General features: G+C 36.7%; 1 protein-coding gene across 5 annotated transcripts in view; it reads right to left on the reverse strand.

Moving 5' to 3' along the window:
• Csmd3 (CUB and Sushi multiple domains 3) overlaps positions 1–14,904 on the reverse strand; it is a 1,165,720-nt gene that overhangs the window by 570,352 nt on the left and 580,464 nt on the right. For 4 of the 5 annotated variants that reach the window (XM_021216672.2, XM_029547950.1, XM_029547951.1 and 1 more), the window contains one exon: positions 6,801–6,904. In XM_021216672.2, the coding sequence (XP_021072331.1) occupies positions 6,801–6,904 (104 nt within the window). Of the gene's footprint in view, positions 1–6,800; positions 6,905–7,017; positions 7,090–14,904 lie in introns of those variants that run through there. The other variant, XM_029547952.1, reaches the window with a different exon arrangement.

Genomic DNA, 14,904 nt, shown 5'->3' on the forward strand with positions numbered 1-14,904 from the left:
ACAGGGGCAGCAACCTAATTAACAAAATCAGAAACAAAAAGTGAGACATAACAACAGAATCTGAGGAAATCTGAAGCATCATCAAATTCTACTACCAAAGCCTATACTCAAGAAAACTGGAAAACCTGGATGAAATGGACAACTTCCTACACAGATACCAGGTACCAAAGTTAAATCAGGATTAGATTAATGATCTAAACAGTCCCATGTCCCCTTTAAAAATGGAAACAGTCATTAATAGTCTCCCAACCAAAAAACAAACAAACAAACAAACAAACAAAAAAACAAAAAAACCCCAGGACCAGATGGGTTTAGTGCAGCGTTTTATCAGACCTTCAAAGAAGACCTAACTCCAATTTTCCTCAAACTATTCCACAAAATAGGAACAGAAGGTACTCTACCCAAATACTCTGATACCTAAGCCACACAAAGACCCAACAAAGAAAGAGAACTTCAGACCAATTTCCCTTATGAATATCTACGGAAAAATGCTCAATAAAATTCTCCCAAACCGAATCCAAGAACACAACAAAACAGTCTTCCATCATCATAATGTAGGCTTCATCCCAGGGATGCAGGGATGGTTCAATATTCTGAAATCCATTAATGCAATCCACTATATAAACAAACTCAAAGACAAAAATCACATGATCATCTTTTTAGATGCTGAGAAAACATTTGACAAAATCCAACACCCCTTTATGATAAAAGTCATGGAAATATCTGGAATTCAAGGCCAATACCTAAACATAATAAAAGCAATATTTTGCAAACCGTAGACAACATCAAACTAAAGGAAGAGAAACTTGAAGAAATCCCACTAAAATCAAGGACTAGAGCCTACCAATTCAATATAATATTTGAAGTCCTAGCTAGAGCAATTAGACAACAAATTGAGATCAAAGGGATACAAATAGGAATTTTTGTAAAAGAAAATCATCCATCTTGATATGTATCATTTATATATATACATATGCACATATGTTAGTACTAAATGTGTATTATCTTCACCTTAAATATTTCAGACTTCCTCAGAAAATATTTGAATGCTGTAGAAAATAATAAATGCATAATTATTATAATCTTTCTCCTCCAACTCAAGTTTAGCAAATTAGTTGTCTCCAAGTCAGCTTATCATTATTAAGCGTACTCTCCCCTGAAAAGAAATATCTTTAAATGATGCCTTGATCATGGATTTTCAATGTGGCCAAAGAAGTTTGGTGAGACACTGGGTATGATGTTTTGAGTGATGCTGGGAAAGAAATAAACTATATACAAAAAATAGGAATTCAAGCACAGATTGAAAATAGAAAGCAATTTGCCTCAGTATGAAATCTGTGTTTGACCTAAGTATACATAATGTGCATTCACTACGCTGTATCCACCATACGAGCCTTGCATGTTCTGGTAAATATTCAAATTGTTCTTATATACTATACTGCCCTGCATTGTGTTTTTGTCAGTCATGAATTATGCCAATATCCAGTGCCTGTAGGATACATGTGGAAAATTAATCCTCTGCTTCGTACTTTCCTATTGACCTGTATTTCCTGAATTCCCGTTCACCCCTGGTTTAAGGGTAAACATCACAAAATAGTGAAACCTGTGCTTGTAGTGAAAGTATAAATATCAAACTCCCATATATCAGTCACGTTAGATTTAGAAAACTGGAAATTATAACTCCTATGTTTCTCTTAAATGTTTTTTTAAAAGTGACAGCAGTGTCTTTTGCCTTTGAGCCAATCCTCTGATGCAGGTACTAGGAGGAAGAAATATATCTTCAGTTCCTATGCTAGTTTTAGCCAGACAGAGGGCTCCAGGATTTTACGTCCAGCTTGTCACAGAACAGGTAGAATTGCATTTTTTTTGTTGGATCAGGACAAGGAACCCATGTGTGATGGATTACATCTGCCTGCCTTTATGAAAGAGTGAGTTATTTTTCTTTGGTGGAGTCTGCTTAGTATATTTCCTATGATGCAGATCACAGACTGCTTTAATCTGTATTTAATAGAAAACTGCTTCATCTTTCCTGTATTTTGTAGGAAGGATTCATTCTACTTGTAAGTGACTTTATTTTTAATTGTATTTTCTGATCAGCAGCTATCTCCCTTAAAACTATCCTTTACATGGAATTTCAGTAGATAATTCTATTCAAAGGACTTAATTTAAATTCCAATACTCCTTGCTGTTTTGAGCAACCTGTATATCTAACTTCTAGCCCTGACACTGAAGAATATTAGGGGACCCAATCAGAAGCATCAGGTCATTCACATAAGGCTTTCAAATGGTTCTTCACATAATTTTAGTGCACAATTTTGAATTCATTGTGACTAAATGATCTTCAATTTATGTTTATTTATAAATATAGTAGCCTCAGTACGCATTCATGCTGTGCTTTAAACCTCCTGGTTAGTCCCTTTATGTGTAATGAAAGCATAAAAGCCCTAGATAAATGCAGTCAGAAATCTTCCTTAAGGTCTGAAATAGAAACTGAAATAAAGGCAGGATCTATTAAATATCTATTAGGCTCAATGCCTGATCTCTATATTCACTCAAAGCATTTTTGTTACATCCATTAGGGAAGAGCAGCCATTCTACATTGCAACAATTTTCTTTGTGTCATATAAACATGTAACTATTGCTTTTTATGAAAATGCATTCAATACTTTCTCCTATGCTGCTATGAAAAGTGAGTCATTTGTTATTTCCCCCATATCTGCAATTCACTGAAGATACTGACTGCTAGAAAAATAGTTTTCAAAAATCCTGAAATGTCATTTTACAGTTGCATTTTTTTAAGAGAGTAACATCCTGAAAGGATAAGGCATAGTTGACTCACATAGGTAAGAAATTAATAATTGTGGGTTTGAAATCATCAGTGAACATGGACTTTAAAAGTTTTAATTTATTGGCTATCTCAAACTTTAATCTTTACATATAATGAACCTTGTCATTAAATTTGTCTACAAATGTTTGCACATGCATTGTGCTCTTTACCTATTGACTGTTTATACTTATGAGAACAAATATAGTTCATTTAGATATTTATTCCAATAGTTTCCCAAAATTCTTTTGTCTTTTTTTTCTATTGCCTACTACAGCACAGTTATTCCTGAGTGAAAATAGCAGTTAAAACATTTTTAAAATTCTTTGTATGCAATAAATGAATACAAACATAAAGCAAAAAATAGCAAATAAAGAAATTGGTTTTGTTCCATTGAAATTACCAATCTTTTTATAATATATAAATACAAAATAAGAAGGAAGCTCTACAAAAAGTGAGTATTCTATAACTTTAAAATTTGATAAATAATCAAAATTGCATAGAGAATTCTCATATTTTAAACTAAAGTAATTCTGAGCATCAAAAGCATATATTTGTCATTATATTAAAGGGATTTGGATGACATATTAATCCAATTTTGGACACAAAAGATAATGCCTGTAGTAATTTTCTTTCTTTCTCTCTCTTTCTGTCTTCCTCTCTCTCTCTCTCTCTCTCTCTCTCTTTCTTTCTTCCTTTCTTTCTTTTACTCCCATCGTTTTTTGGTTTCTTTGTTTTAATGTGTCATTGACATAAGATGAGTTGGACGTGGTTAATTTGTGAATACATGTGACTGTGTATATGTGTGTACATGTGTATATATGCATTGTATAGGTGCATGTGTATGTGCACTTGTATGTGGCTATGGATTTAGAGGTCTATAGGAATATGTATTCATATATAAATATATATGTATATAATGTATATGTATATAATGTATTCATGTGCATATGTTCATATGCTTTTGTGTGTTCATTTGTATATGAATGTATGTATGAATGTCTAAGTGTATATGTTAATTAAGGTAGAGAGGTGTTTATGTACTTGTACTTTATATATATATATATATATATATATATATATATATACACACATACATATGTATATATATATATGACATTATTAGGCAGGCAATGATCCACCACTAAAGGTTATAGATTTAATAAGGAAACTCCAGTACTAGGTGTGAAGAATGCTGTTTTAAAGATTATTGGTCAGGGAAATTTTAAAAAACACTAAAAAAAAATTAGAATACTGTTGTTGTCCATGTTTGCATTCCAGAGGTGGAAGGCAATTTTCTATTGCTGAAGACACCAAGCACTGGGAATATAAAAATTAGGGGATTAGACATGGATGTGACTTTAAAGACTCTTCATTGAGAACTGAGTTTCATGGTACCAAAAGTAGGTACTGTACATGATGCTAAAAGAATGAAGCAATTGATAGTTATATCCAGTTGTAAAGCCTATCTGGGTAGTGGCCAAGAGCGGCCTAACTGTATTTTTTAATTAATTAATTTATTTATTTTTATCCCCCCCTCCTCTCCACCCTCCTACTGTTCCACCTCCCATACCTCCTCTGTCCCCACTCCCTACCCTACCTGACCTTCATTCAACAGGAAATGACTGGTATTAGAAATCTAGTCAACTTCCTGTGTCTAGAGAGGTCATGAATCTTAAAGAAAAACCTGTGCATACAACTTTTGTAAACTAGCATAATCTCTAACTGCATTGTAAATAATTATCCTTATATGCACAGGTAAGTATTGTTCTCATCTCTAATCAAGGAAGCTTCACTTTTTAGAGATTGTGACTGTCAAAGAAAACTACAATGTGTCAAATGCAGAGAACAAATGACCATGGATTGCTTAACTACAGTGTATATACATCTGTAACAGAAATCCTGCATCAAAGGCTCAGAGAACATCATGAAAGTGAAGAAAAGATTGTGAGAGCCAGACAGAAAACTAAGTCTGTTGTGAGTTCATAAATTTTAGAAATGACATGGAACCAACACTCATGCCGCCCTAAGTATGTCTGTCTATTTAGTATCTAACAATGATAATACTAACACACATGCTATCACAGGAGGAGTAAATCTTGTGGGCCCCCATCCCTAAACAGAGTACTACAGGCACATAAGGAATTCTGAGAGTGGAAGACTACATTGTCCACAGGGAAAACCCCCCCAATTTGTCATCTAATTCTAAATGGTCTGCCCTGAAATCATATAACAGTAAGACCATAACGTAATATACACACATGTAACATCAAAGTTAAAGGCAAACAAAGCATGGACTTGAGAGGGAGCAGTGTGTATGAAAGAGAAACTGAAAGGAAAGGGAAAGGAGAATACTATAGAATGATATTTAATTGATAATTTTAAAAAAGCAGTTAAGTTCTCTAATCAAATGTTTTTTAGTTGAAATGGTCTTTTTAATGTAAAGTCTGTTAGCCAGTTAGCAAGCTTTTTTTTTTAGAAGACTTGGCTGTGGACAGCAACAAAGTTATGTTAATGTCCATTTTAATAGAGGAAATGAATAATATTTCCTCAGAAGTACAATTTTGTTTATCAGAGGAATATTTACTGATGGTAGACAGAAGAAAACAGAATAAAGTATGGTTTAATGTACAATTTTTAAATATTGATGCTATTTCTCAGAATAAGGAAAACACAGGAAGAGCTGAAGCCCATGCACTGCACAAACTCAAACACTAAAGACAGTAGAGAACTGTATTGTGAGAACAGAAAGCTTGTAAAATATTTATTTTACTCTTCTAAGAAGAGTGCAATAAAAAGCTCTGCCTTTGTTGCGTAACAACTTGCTCCATATGAATACTTACTGGAGATATAAGAGCACAACCCACAGTTTTTATTCTTTATCCAGACTTCTATCACCCAGCTCTCCTTAGCCTCACTTTTCTCATAATTAGTTGTGAGTCTGGTCCTTTCACTTAATGGCCCTGATAAAGTGGTCTCCCTTCGTCTGCTCCTTGATCACATTCACTGGGTACAAGATAATTAACATTGGTTACAAGTGTGACCTCCAATAGAGCAGAAAACAGGATTTTAACTACACTTAATAAAGTCCTTTCTTCCTGTTCATGCTATCCCTTTCTCCTTTGATGTTAAAAATGCTACCAAGACAACCAGGTTCTCTGAAACAATTATCACAGAGACTAAAGCCACAAATGTAAAGCCTACACTGGTGTATATGAGGTTCTACATATTATAACTTTCAGCTTTTTAATTTTTATTTATTTAGGGTTTTGTCTGTTTATTTACTATTGTATTGTTATTGTTGTTGTTTTTGTTTTCCAAAATTTGGTTTCTCTGTATAGACTTCACTCTTCTGGAACTCTATTTGTAAATCCAGGCTGGTTCAAACTCAGAAATCTGCCTGCCTCAGCCTCTTCAGTGCTTGAATTAAAAGCATGCATCCCACCACTGCCAAGCTCAGTTTAGTACTTTTATGGCTCTATTGATTTCATAAATGACCGGGTCTCTGAGCTTTGTACCTGCACTTGGGGCTCTTTTCTTTCTGGTGGTTTGCATTGTCCAGCTTTAGTGTGTTTTTTATTTGTTTGTTTGTTTGTTTCGGTTTTGGTTTTTGGTTTTCAGTTTTTGTTGTTGTTGTTGTTTTCTTTATCCTATTATATTTTACTTTGACAAGTTTGGTTATTATCTCTTAGAAGCTTGTTATTTCCTAATGAGAAATGGAAAAGGGGTTGATCCAGAGGAAAGGGGAAGGAGGGAATGAACTGGCAAGAGTAGAAGGAGAGGAATCTGTAATCAAGATACGCTGTATGAGAAAATAATCTACTTTCAGCAAAAAGGAAAAAATGACATCAATGTTATCATTCCAAAGTCATTCTGTGCTATTTATGGTATAGTGTAGCATGAATACTGAAAGATAATTTGTGAGCAAACATCTCCAATTCTTGATATACTGTGCCAGCTATGAAATACTACTTACACCTGAAGCACAGTCCTTGGGTCTCCAACTTCACCTCCATCACCAATAGTCAACGTGTCATAGCCAATCTCCAAATCAAATTCTTCAAAGTTTATCTGGATGACCTAGTGGTAAATAAAAACAAACACCTTAAGAATATTGAATTATGTAATGAAAACAAAAAATTTAAACAATGACAGAAAATTAAAAATAGTATCAGACGATCTATGAATATCACCTTATGGCAGAAGATCTCACCGAAGTATCCAAAGCTCAGTGACTATATAAGTCACTCAGTTTTCATTTGCTATCCTTTAACTTCTATATTAAATTTTCAATGAAATGGCATGATTTCCATTTATAGAACACTCATTTTGATTTAAGCATGATTAATGCAAATCCACTTTGGGATGGCTTTATAAAAAGTACATGTGGGAGAGAGTAGTTTTCCACATATTTCCACATACTTTTTTTTTTTCTAAACTTAACAGAGGAAAAATTTATGCCATTTCCCTTAACTAGTAAAGCTTAAAAATGTTAGAGCCAAATTTCAATCTCAATGAGTATATTTAGTGTTACCAGTTTATTTTATGTTTACTAGCCGAATCCTTCAAACATAGTAAAACGTATTCACAGCTAGAATTTTAGACCTACCACTAAATATCTTAAACTTATGAACCAGGTTTGCGAGTACAGATTAGCTTTATATTTAACAGCTGCATTGCACAATGTGATAAAATCTTTTGGGAGATTTGCGTTGTGTAAAATTTGGAGATGTTTTGACATTTTCTACCAACCTCACTAGTTTGAAAACTGTCTTTTAGAGAAACCATGAAGGAAGCATTTAGTAGAATATTCAGTTCTCAGAAATCAGGTGCCTTTTTTAGGTAGGCCATATAATTCCCTCCATATTACTTAGGACAATGCCTAAGTAAAGGCAAAGTTCGTCTCCTGATTAGTTTATTTCACAGAGGAAACCTCAGTGGATACTGCAGAGGTAATTAAAGTCTCTGATTAATCAGCATTAAGTTAATCAAAGGTAGGTTTTCCTGGGAGTGGAAACATTGTATTTTAGATATTGTTACTTCCTTCTGCCAAATTTGTTTTCTTTTATAACTTGTATCTCTTTTTAAAATTACATTTACTTATTCATTCACTTTACAACCCAGAATCAGCCCTTCCTCTCCTCCCAGCATTTTGCTTATACACATATTTATGAAGCTTTTTGTTCAATCGTTTTGTTAATAGTCTGGTTATTTTCAAAATGGAATATATAGGCGCTTATACATCCTGTTTGTAATAAATTATCCTTTTATATGTTTGTGACTTTTATAAACTTTGGGAAATTAGTCATCTCTTCATTCTTTCTCCTTCACCCCTCTAGAAATTGAAGTTGGTATAAATTAATGCTCTATTGCTACATCTATCTCTCTTAGTTCTCATCCTGTTATGATGAAATATTCTGAGAAAAGCAACTCAGGAGAAAGCGATTATTCTGGCCCACAGTTTAAATATACCCTCTCTCATGGAAAGGGAGTCAAAGCAAAAGGGTAATGAAGCAGCTTTTAACATAACATTAAAGTTAGAAAGCAGAGATGTGAAATATTCTCTGCCAGAGTCCCATCTGCCAAGTGATTTTAGGTTTTACAAGTTTATAGTTAACAATAACAGCCAATGCAGACTATTCATAACACATAAATGTCCACTTCTTATATTCATATATTATTCATTCAGTGTTTCCTTGGATTGCCTCAGGTATGACATGTAGAATTGAGGTGGTGGTGCCACTATTACACACAGCCCTGGTGGGCTAAGTCAACAATGTAGCATAATATTCCAAACAAACAGGAGAAAAATCCTAGCCATGGTGATGCATGGAGAACAGTAAAGTATTGTTTTTTAAAACAAGTCAGAGCTAAGCTCTAAGCATCAAAGGGATCTTTTTGAATGCCATAAGAAATGGATATTGGGAAACACCTCAGTTGTTGATTGACCTGTATAACAAAATGTAACCAAAAGATAGGGAGAAGTAAAGAATGGAACAAAGGTTGCACTGTCTGCAGTTTACTTCTGAACTTGAGAAAGTACCTAGATCTAAATATCAAACCACAGGACAGCAAAAAGCCAATCAAAACCAGAAGGACAAATGTAATGCCCTACAGCTCACTATTCCTATATTAGAGGATAAACTGAGAAAAATGTCCAAGAAACAAAACTTATCACCAGGTAGTTGGCTGAGAAGCTTCAGGATTCCAATGACCTCATCACAAGATGATTCTTGCAGAGCCTAGGAGACCTCAAGTCAAGAACAGCTACATAAAGAGTATCTACAGTCAAAAAGCAGTCATTGCCTGTTGAGTGACAGGATGGCCATCTTCCTGATGGGAGCTATGTGGGAACACATAGAGCACATAGAGACTTTCCTGTGAAAATCATCATCAGAGCAGCTAACTATTAAGTGAATCTAGCTGCCTTTGGATTGTATCACTAATATCTTTTGTAGATGCTCTCTTCATTTCCTGTCTCTCAGGAAATGCTCTGCTTCAGGTAAAGACTTGAAAATCTTTAATATAAGTGGTTGTAATTCAAAGTAATTCAATGGAGTTCAGTTCAGGCCCCTGGTTATTGGCCACTGGAGGCCTGGGCTGGAGCTTATGCTTTGGAAAACATGTGGAGACAGATGTAAATTCAGGGGTTCCCTGTCTCACAGTAAGGCTGAAATTATGAACATTAAATTTAATAGCAGCTTCAAATTATTTTGCAAAGCAAATCTGGATTGTCAATGATTACTAATTATAGCAGATATCCACAGGATATATTGGAAGATGATCTCTCGGCCTAAGTTATGAAAAATTCATGAATGGTCTCAGGAAGTCATAACAGGGCCCACAACCTCCGGGATCTGTGTAGTGAAGTCTGAATGAGAATAGCATTTGGGGATCCAGGTGCAATGATATTGTCTGCACCGAGCAAGAAAATTCATTTGTAGGACATATGCTTAGAAAGTATGGTTTGAGAATGTGCTATTGTGGATGCTCACTGCTCTGGCCTTAAACTCAGAAAATGAGGTCCCTTGGTCCCAAGCTGAGAGTCACTGATACCTCAACAAATTCTGTCAAACAGGCAGATGTTCTTTTTTGTTTGTGTGTTTTGTTTTGTTTGTTTTTCTTTTCTTTCTTTTAAATTTATTTTTACCTTCCATATTCACTTCCTTGCCCCTCTCAATCCACCCTCTGTCTGTTCAACATCCCACACCTCCTCCTCAACCCCCTGTCTCCACATGGATACCCCCAACCCAACTTCACCTGACCTCTAAACTACATGGGGCCTCGGGATTCTTGAGGGTTAGGTGTAGCATCTCTGAATGAACACAGGCACAGAAATCCTCTGCTGTAGGTGTGCTGGCGGCCTCATATCAGCTGGCGGACTCTGTTTGCTGATCCAGTGTTTGAGAGATCTCAGGGGTCCAGATTAGTTGTGACTGCTGGTCCCCCTACAGGATTGGCCTTCTCCTCAGCTTCTTTCAGCCTTCCCCAATTCAACAACAGGGGTCAGCTGCTTGTGTCTATTGAATGGATGAAAATATCTGCATCTGACTCTTTCAGCTAGTTGTTGGGTCTTTTGGAGGGCAGTCATGATAGGCCCATTTTTGTGAGTGCTCCTTAGCCTTGGGACCTTTCCTTGAGCTGGATCCCACTTTGGGCCTGTCGCTGGACCTTCTTTTCCTCAGGGACTTCTCTACTTCTATCCCTGTATTTCTTTCTGATAGGGACAATTATGGGTCAGATATGTGACTGTGGGATGGCAACCCCATTCATCACTTGATGACCTGTCTTCCTTTTGCAGGTGGGTTCTATAAGTTCCCTTTCCCTACTTTTGGGCATTTCATCTAAGGTCCCTCCCTATGATTACTGAGAGTCTTTTATGTCCCAGCTCTCTAGTGCATTCTGGATGGTCTCTCCAACTTCCTATTTCCTGGGGTTTCCCGTTTACATTATTTCTGCTGGCCCTCAGAGCTTCAGTCCTTTTCAGAACTTTGGCTACCTCTGGTAAACTGCTTCTTTGTACTCACAAGAAAGACTTCCCAGAACATTTCCCCCCAGGGCTGCAGGTCTGTTCTTAATTTGTGCTAAGTTTTAAACTCTAGACAACCACCACTGAGAATCCCAGCAAAGCAAAGGTTTCACTTTTGTACTTCTGGTATCTTGTTTACAACTGATGCATCAACCCCAGCTATCCTGAGCCACAGAATCTTAAATCAAAATAGGAAAGGCCCTGGATAGAGTCTATAGACCTCCCTTGGAATCTTCAGCCAGGTCTTAATTCTCTCTACTGCTCTCAACATCCTATATTCTAAGTTCCCACAGAACATCCCATGGGTTCTGAATGCTCAGTGGATTTTCAAATCCAAATTTCCAAAGTCCTTCAATTCTCCAAAAGAGTCAGGTCATGTCTACCTAAGCAATAACCAACTTTTCTCGTAGTGACATGTCTTAGAATATCTGTTACTGCTATTAAACACCATGACTGAAAAGCTAGTTGTGGAGGAAATGGTTTATTGAGCTTATATTCCCACACTTTAGTCTATCATTGAAGGAATCCAGGAGAAAAACTCAAATAGAATAGGAATATGGAAGGATAAAATTGATGCAGTGGCCATGGAGGGCTGCTTGTTCCCATGAGTTACTCATCCTGATTCTGGTACAATTCAGGACCGCCAGCTCTGGATAGCACCACACTTAATGGGCTAAATAAATGCTTCACAGGTGGATTTTATGGAGGCATTTTTTTTTTTTTTTTATTGAGGTTCCCTCCTTTTATGTAACTCTAGCTTGTGTCAAGTTGACAAAAGACTAGCAGACACCTGGGAACAACATTAATAGATATTTTCAGGAACAGCTTCGTCTTGGCAAGTGATGTGTTCTTCAAGAGAAGAGTTGATAAAAGAGATGATGGTTCTATCATCTGTTAGAGGATTTTGATTTGAGGTCTCTAATTGTCTTGATGCTCAAGTCTTCTAGAAGAGGCTTCTATCCTTGCCTCCATTCAGGTGGAAAACAGTTCTGATTATTTATAACCTTTCAAGGATCACTCCCTGTTGGATCTCCTAACTGAACAGTATCACATGTAGGATATTAATTCCCCTGAGCTTCTTCTTCCCTTACAATTTTTTTTAACTGATATATACATGTCTTTGATGTGGATCCATTCATCCAGGCTACTCACTAGACAAATTGGTTTCATAGAAACTGAATTCAGGACTTTTCTGACATACATGATTGGCTGGGCTGTTGCAGAAACTGTGACCTTTCATCAACTGGTCTTCAGTACACCTAGATTCATTCCTTCCAGTCCTGTCATGAGTTATTTCATTTATTTCTTTTTTTCTTTTCATGAGAAAAGGATATGTGCCAACTTTTTCTTGTTAGGTAGATTTGATTCAAAGTTTAGATGCATGTATTTATTCTCTGTCACTGAATATGCCCAGCAGATGAGTGAGTACCACACTGTGCTATTGACAGGATTGATGAGCTCAGGAGATTCCTCTGGAGTTATGTGGATGAGTCCATCCACTACGTCTGTGCTAAGCCAGGAGGCAGTGGTCCTTGTATTCAGTGCAAGAAGCTCAGTCTAGGAACCAGATTGTGCTGTAGGCTGGGAGAAGCATTATCTTAACTGTAATACCCGTGCACATGATCTGTGCTCTGTGAACCAGTGTCTAAAACACCACTAAAACACCATTAAAATTTTAATGACATTTTTAGTTGAGCTTTATATTTCTCTCTTTATTTTGTACCCTGATAGGTAAGGCCATGAGTTCTAGAGCTCGAGAAATAGCAGGAGACAACCCTTCTGATTTTCTTCCTTGCCTATAAGCTACCTTTTGAGTTGCTGCCAGAGAAGTTGTGTTTTGAGAAGATGAAGTTTACAGGTCATGGCACATCCTGTATTTATTTATTTATTTATTTATTTATTTATTTATTTATGAAGTTCAACAAAATTAAAGTTATAAAATGAAAATATGCGTTATATACTTTCACCAGACCATGGAACAAGATAAGCATTGTATTTCAAAATGGAAAATTTAGGTACATGGCAAGAAATGGGTGGACTAAAATAAAATGAAATTTTAAACATAATTGGTGTTTCAATCATTACCTAGGTGCCACACATGGAATACTTCCTCGTTTTCCTCCCTCATTGAACTATATAGTTTTATCCACTTCTGCATGCTGTTCCTAGAAAACAGTGACCTTGGTAATTGCCTTCTAAGAACAAGAGGCTCCTTCTCTTTAATTTTATTTCAAAGAAATTTGGATTATTTTTTAGGTAGAGTATACAAGGGTCTGGGTTTTACTCTAAGTATCATTTGTACTGTTTCACTGCCACTCATCTTGTTGCTCTTCAGTGTCCTTGAGCATAAGTCTGAATGTACTTTTATCTTTAAATTGCCTCTGTTAAACATCTTAGTCCACTACAATTAAATTCAGTTCCACTTTAACTGTTAGGATCAGAGTAAAGTTAAACTATATTACTGGACAAAATATCTTAAATGGCTCACGTGGGGCAAGTGGAATTGTGTCACCAGACAAACAAACTGGTAAGGTTACCAAATTCCTGTCCTGGAGCACCCCACTCAGAGAATCATGACAACTGGTCATGTAGCTTACAGCCCAGAGTTCTCCATGCTAATGAGTTATCTAGATATGTCCTGAGGGCTTAGCCAATAATATTCCCTGGAGAGGGCTGGTTTTGAAGCTTTGATTTAATCGGGAATCTAGATTATTGACACTGAAGGTACATCTTCCCAATTGGTTCTTGGTCATTCAATAAAGATGCCAATAGCCAATGCCTTGGTGGAAAGAAAGAGGCAGGACTTCCAGGTTCCTACAGGCTAAAAGAGAGGAGGAGGAGAATCAAGATGCTTGGGGAGAGAGATGGAATAGATTCAGAACTGCAGGGGAGATCTTCCCAAATATAGGAGGAAAGAAAAACCCCAGAAGGACAGCCTGAAAGCATCTTGGGCAGAAAGTCCAATGGGCTTCACAGAAGGTAACTGGGCAACAAACTGGAGGGCAGATTTAGAGGTGTGGAGCTAGGTGTAAAGGTAAGGGCACACTAGCCACAGAAGATTTAGAGGAGCCAGTAAGGCTGGATTAAAAATGAGATAATTTGTGTACTTCGTTCCCCCTTCTAAGAAGGACTGAAGCATCCACACTATGGTCTTCCTTCTTCTTGAGCTTCATATGGTCTCTGAGTTTTATCGAGGGTATACTGGGCTTTTTGCCTAATATCCACTTATTTATGAGTACATACCATGTGTGTTATTTTGTAACTGGGTTACCTCATTCAGGATGATATTTTCTAGTTCCATCCATTTACCTGGGAATTTCATGAAGTCAGTGTTTTTAATGGAGTAGTACTCCATTGTGTAAATGTACAACATTTTCTGTATCCATTCCTCTGTTGAGGCACATCTGGGTTGTTTACAGCTTCTGGCTATTATAAATCAGGTTGCTATGAACATAGAGGAGCATGTGTCCATATTATATATTGAAACATCTTTTAGGTATATGCCCAGGAGTGGTATATCTGGAACCTCAGGTAGTACTATGTACATTTTTCTAAGAAACCTCCAGAATGATTTCCAAAGTGGTTGTACCAATTTGCAATCCCACTAGCAATGGANNAGTGTTCCTCCTTCTCCACATCCTTGCCAGCATCTACTGTCACCTGAGTTTTTGATCATAGCCATTATGACTGGTAAATAAAGAGTACCCATAGAGAAACCCACGACTCCAACTTTATACGTAGTAGAGAATGGCCTTATCTGGCATCAATGAGAGAAGAGGCCCTTTGTCCTGTGAAGTCTTGATACCCCAGTACAGAGGAATCCCCTATGAGGTGTGAGTAGGTGTGAGGGTAGGGGAGCATCCTCATAGAACCAGAGGGAGGGGGGATGGGATAGGGGGATTGCAATGAAATAAAAATGACCCTCTTAAGCCCTCTGACCCTCAGGTCCTCAGATCCCATTCTCAACTCTTTAATGATTCCCAGCAAAGTGTAGTGGGTGCTCAGGAGTTAAAGAATCACAGCCTCCATCCCAGCCCACACCATTTCTCAC

The sequence above is a fragment of the Mus pahari genome, chromosome 17 (genome assembly GCF_900095145.1).
Source record: "Mus pahari chromosome 17, PAHARI_EIJ_v1.1, whole genome shotgun sequence".
Taxonomy (NCBI): Eukaryota; Metazoa; Chordata; class Mammalia; order Rodentia; family Muridae; genus Mus; species Mus pahari.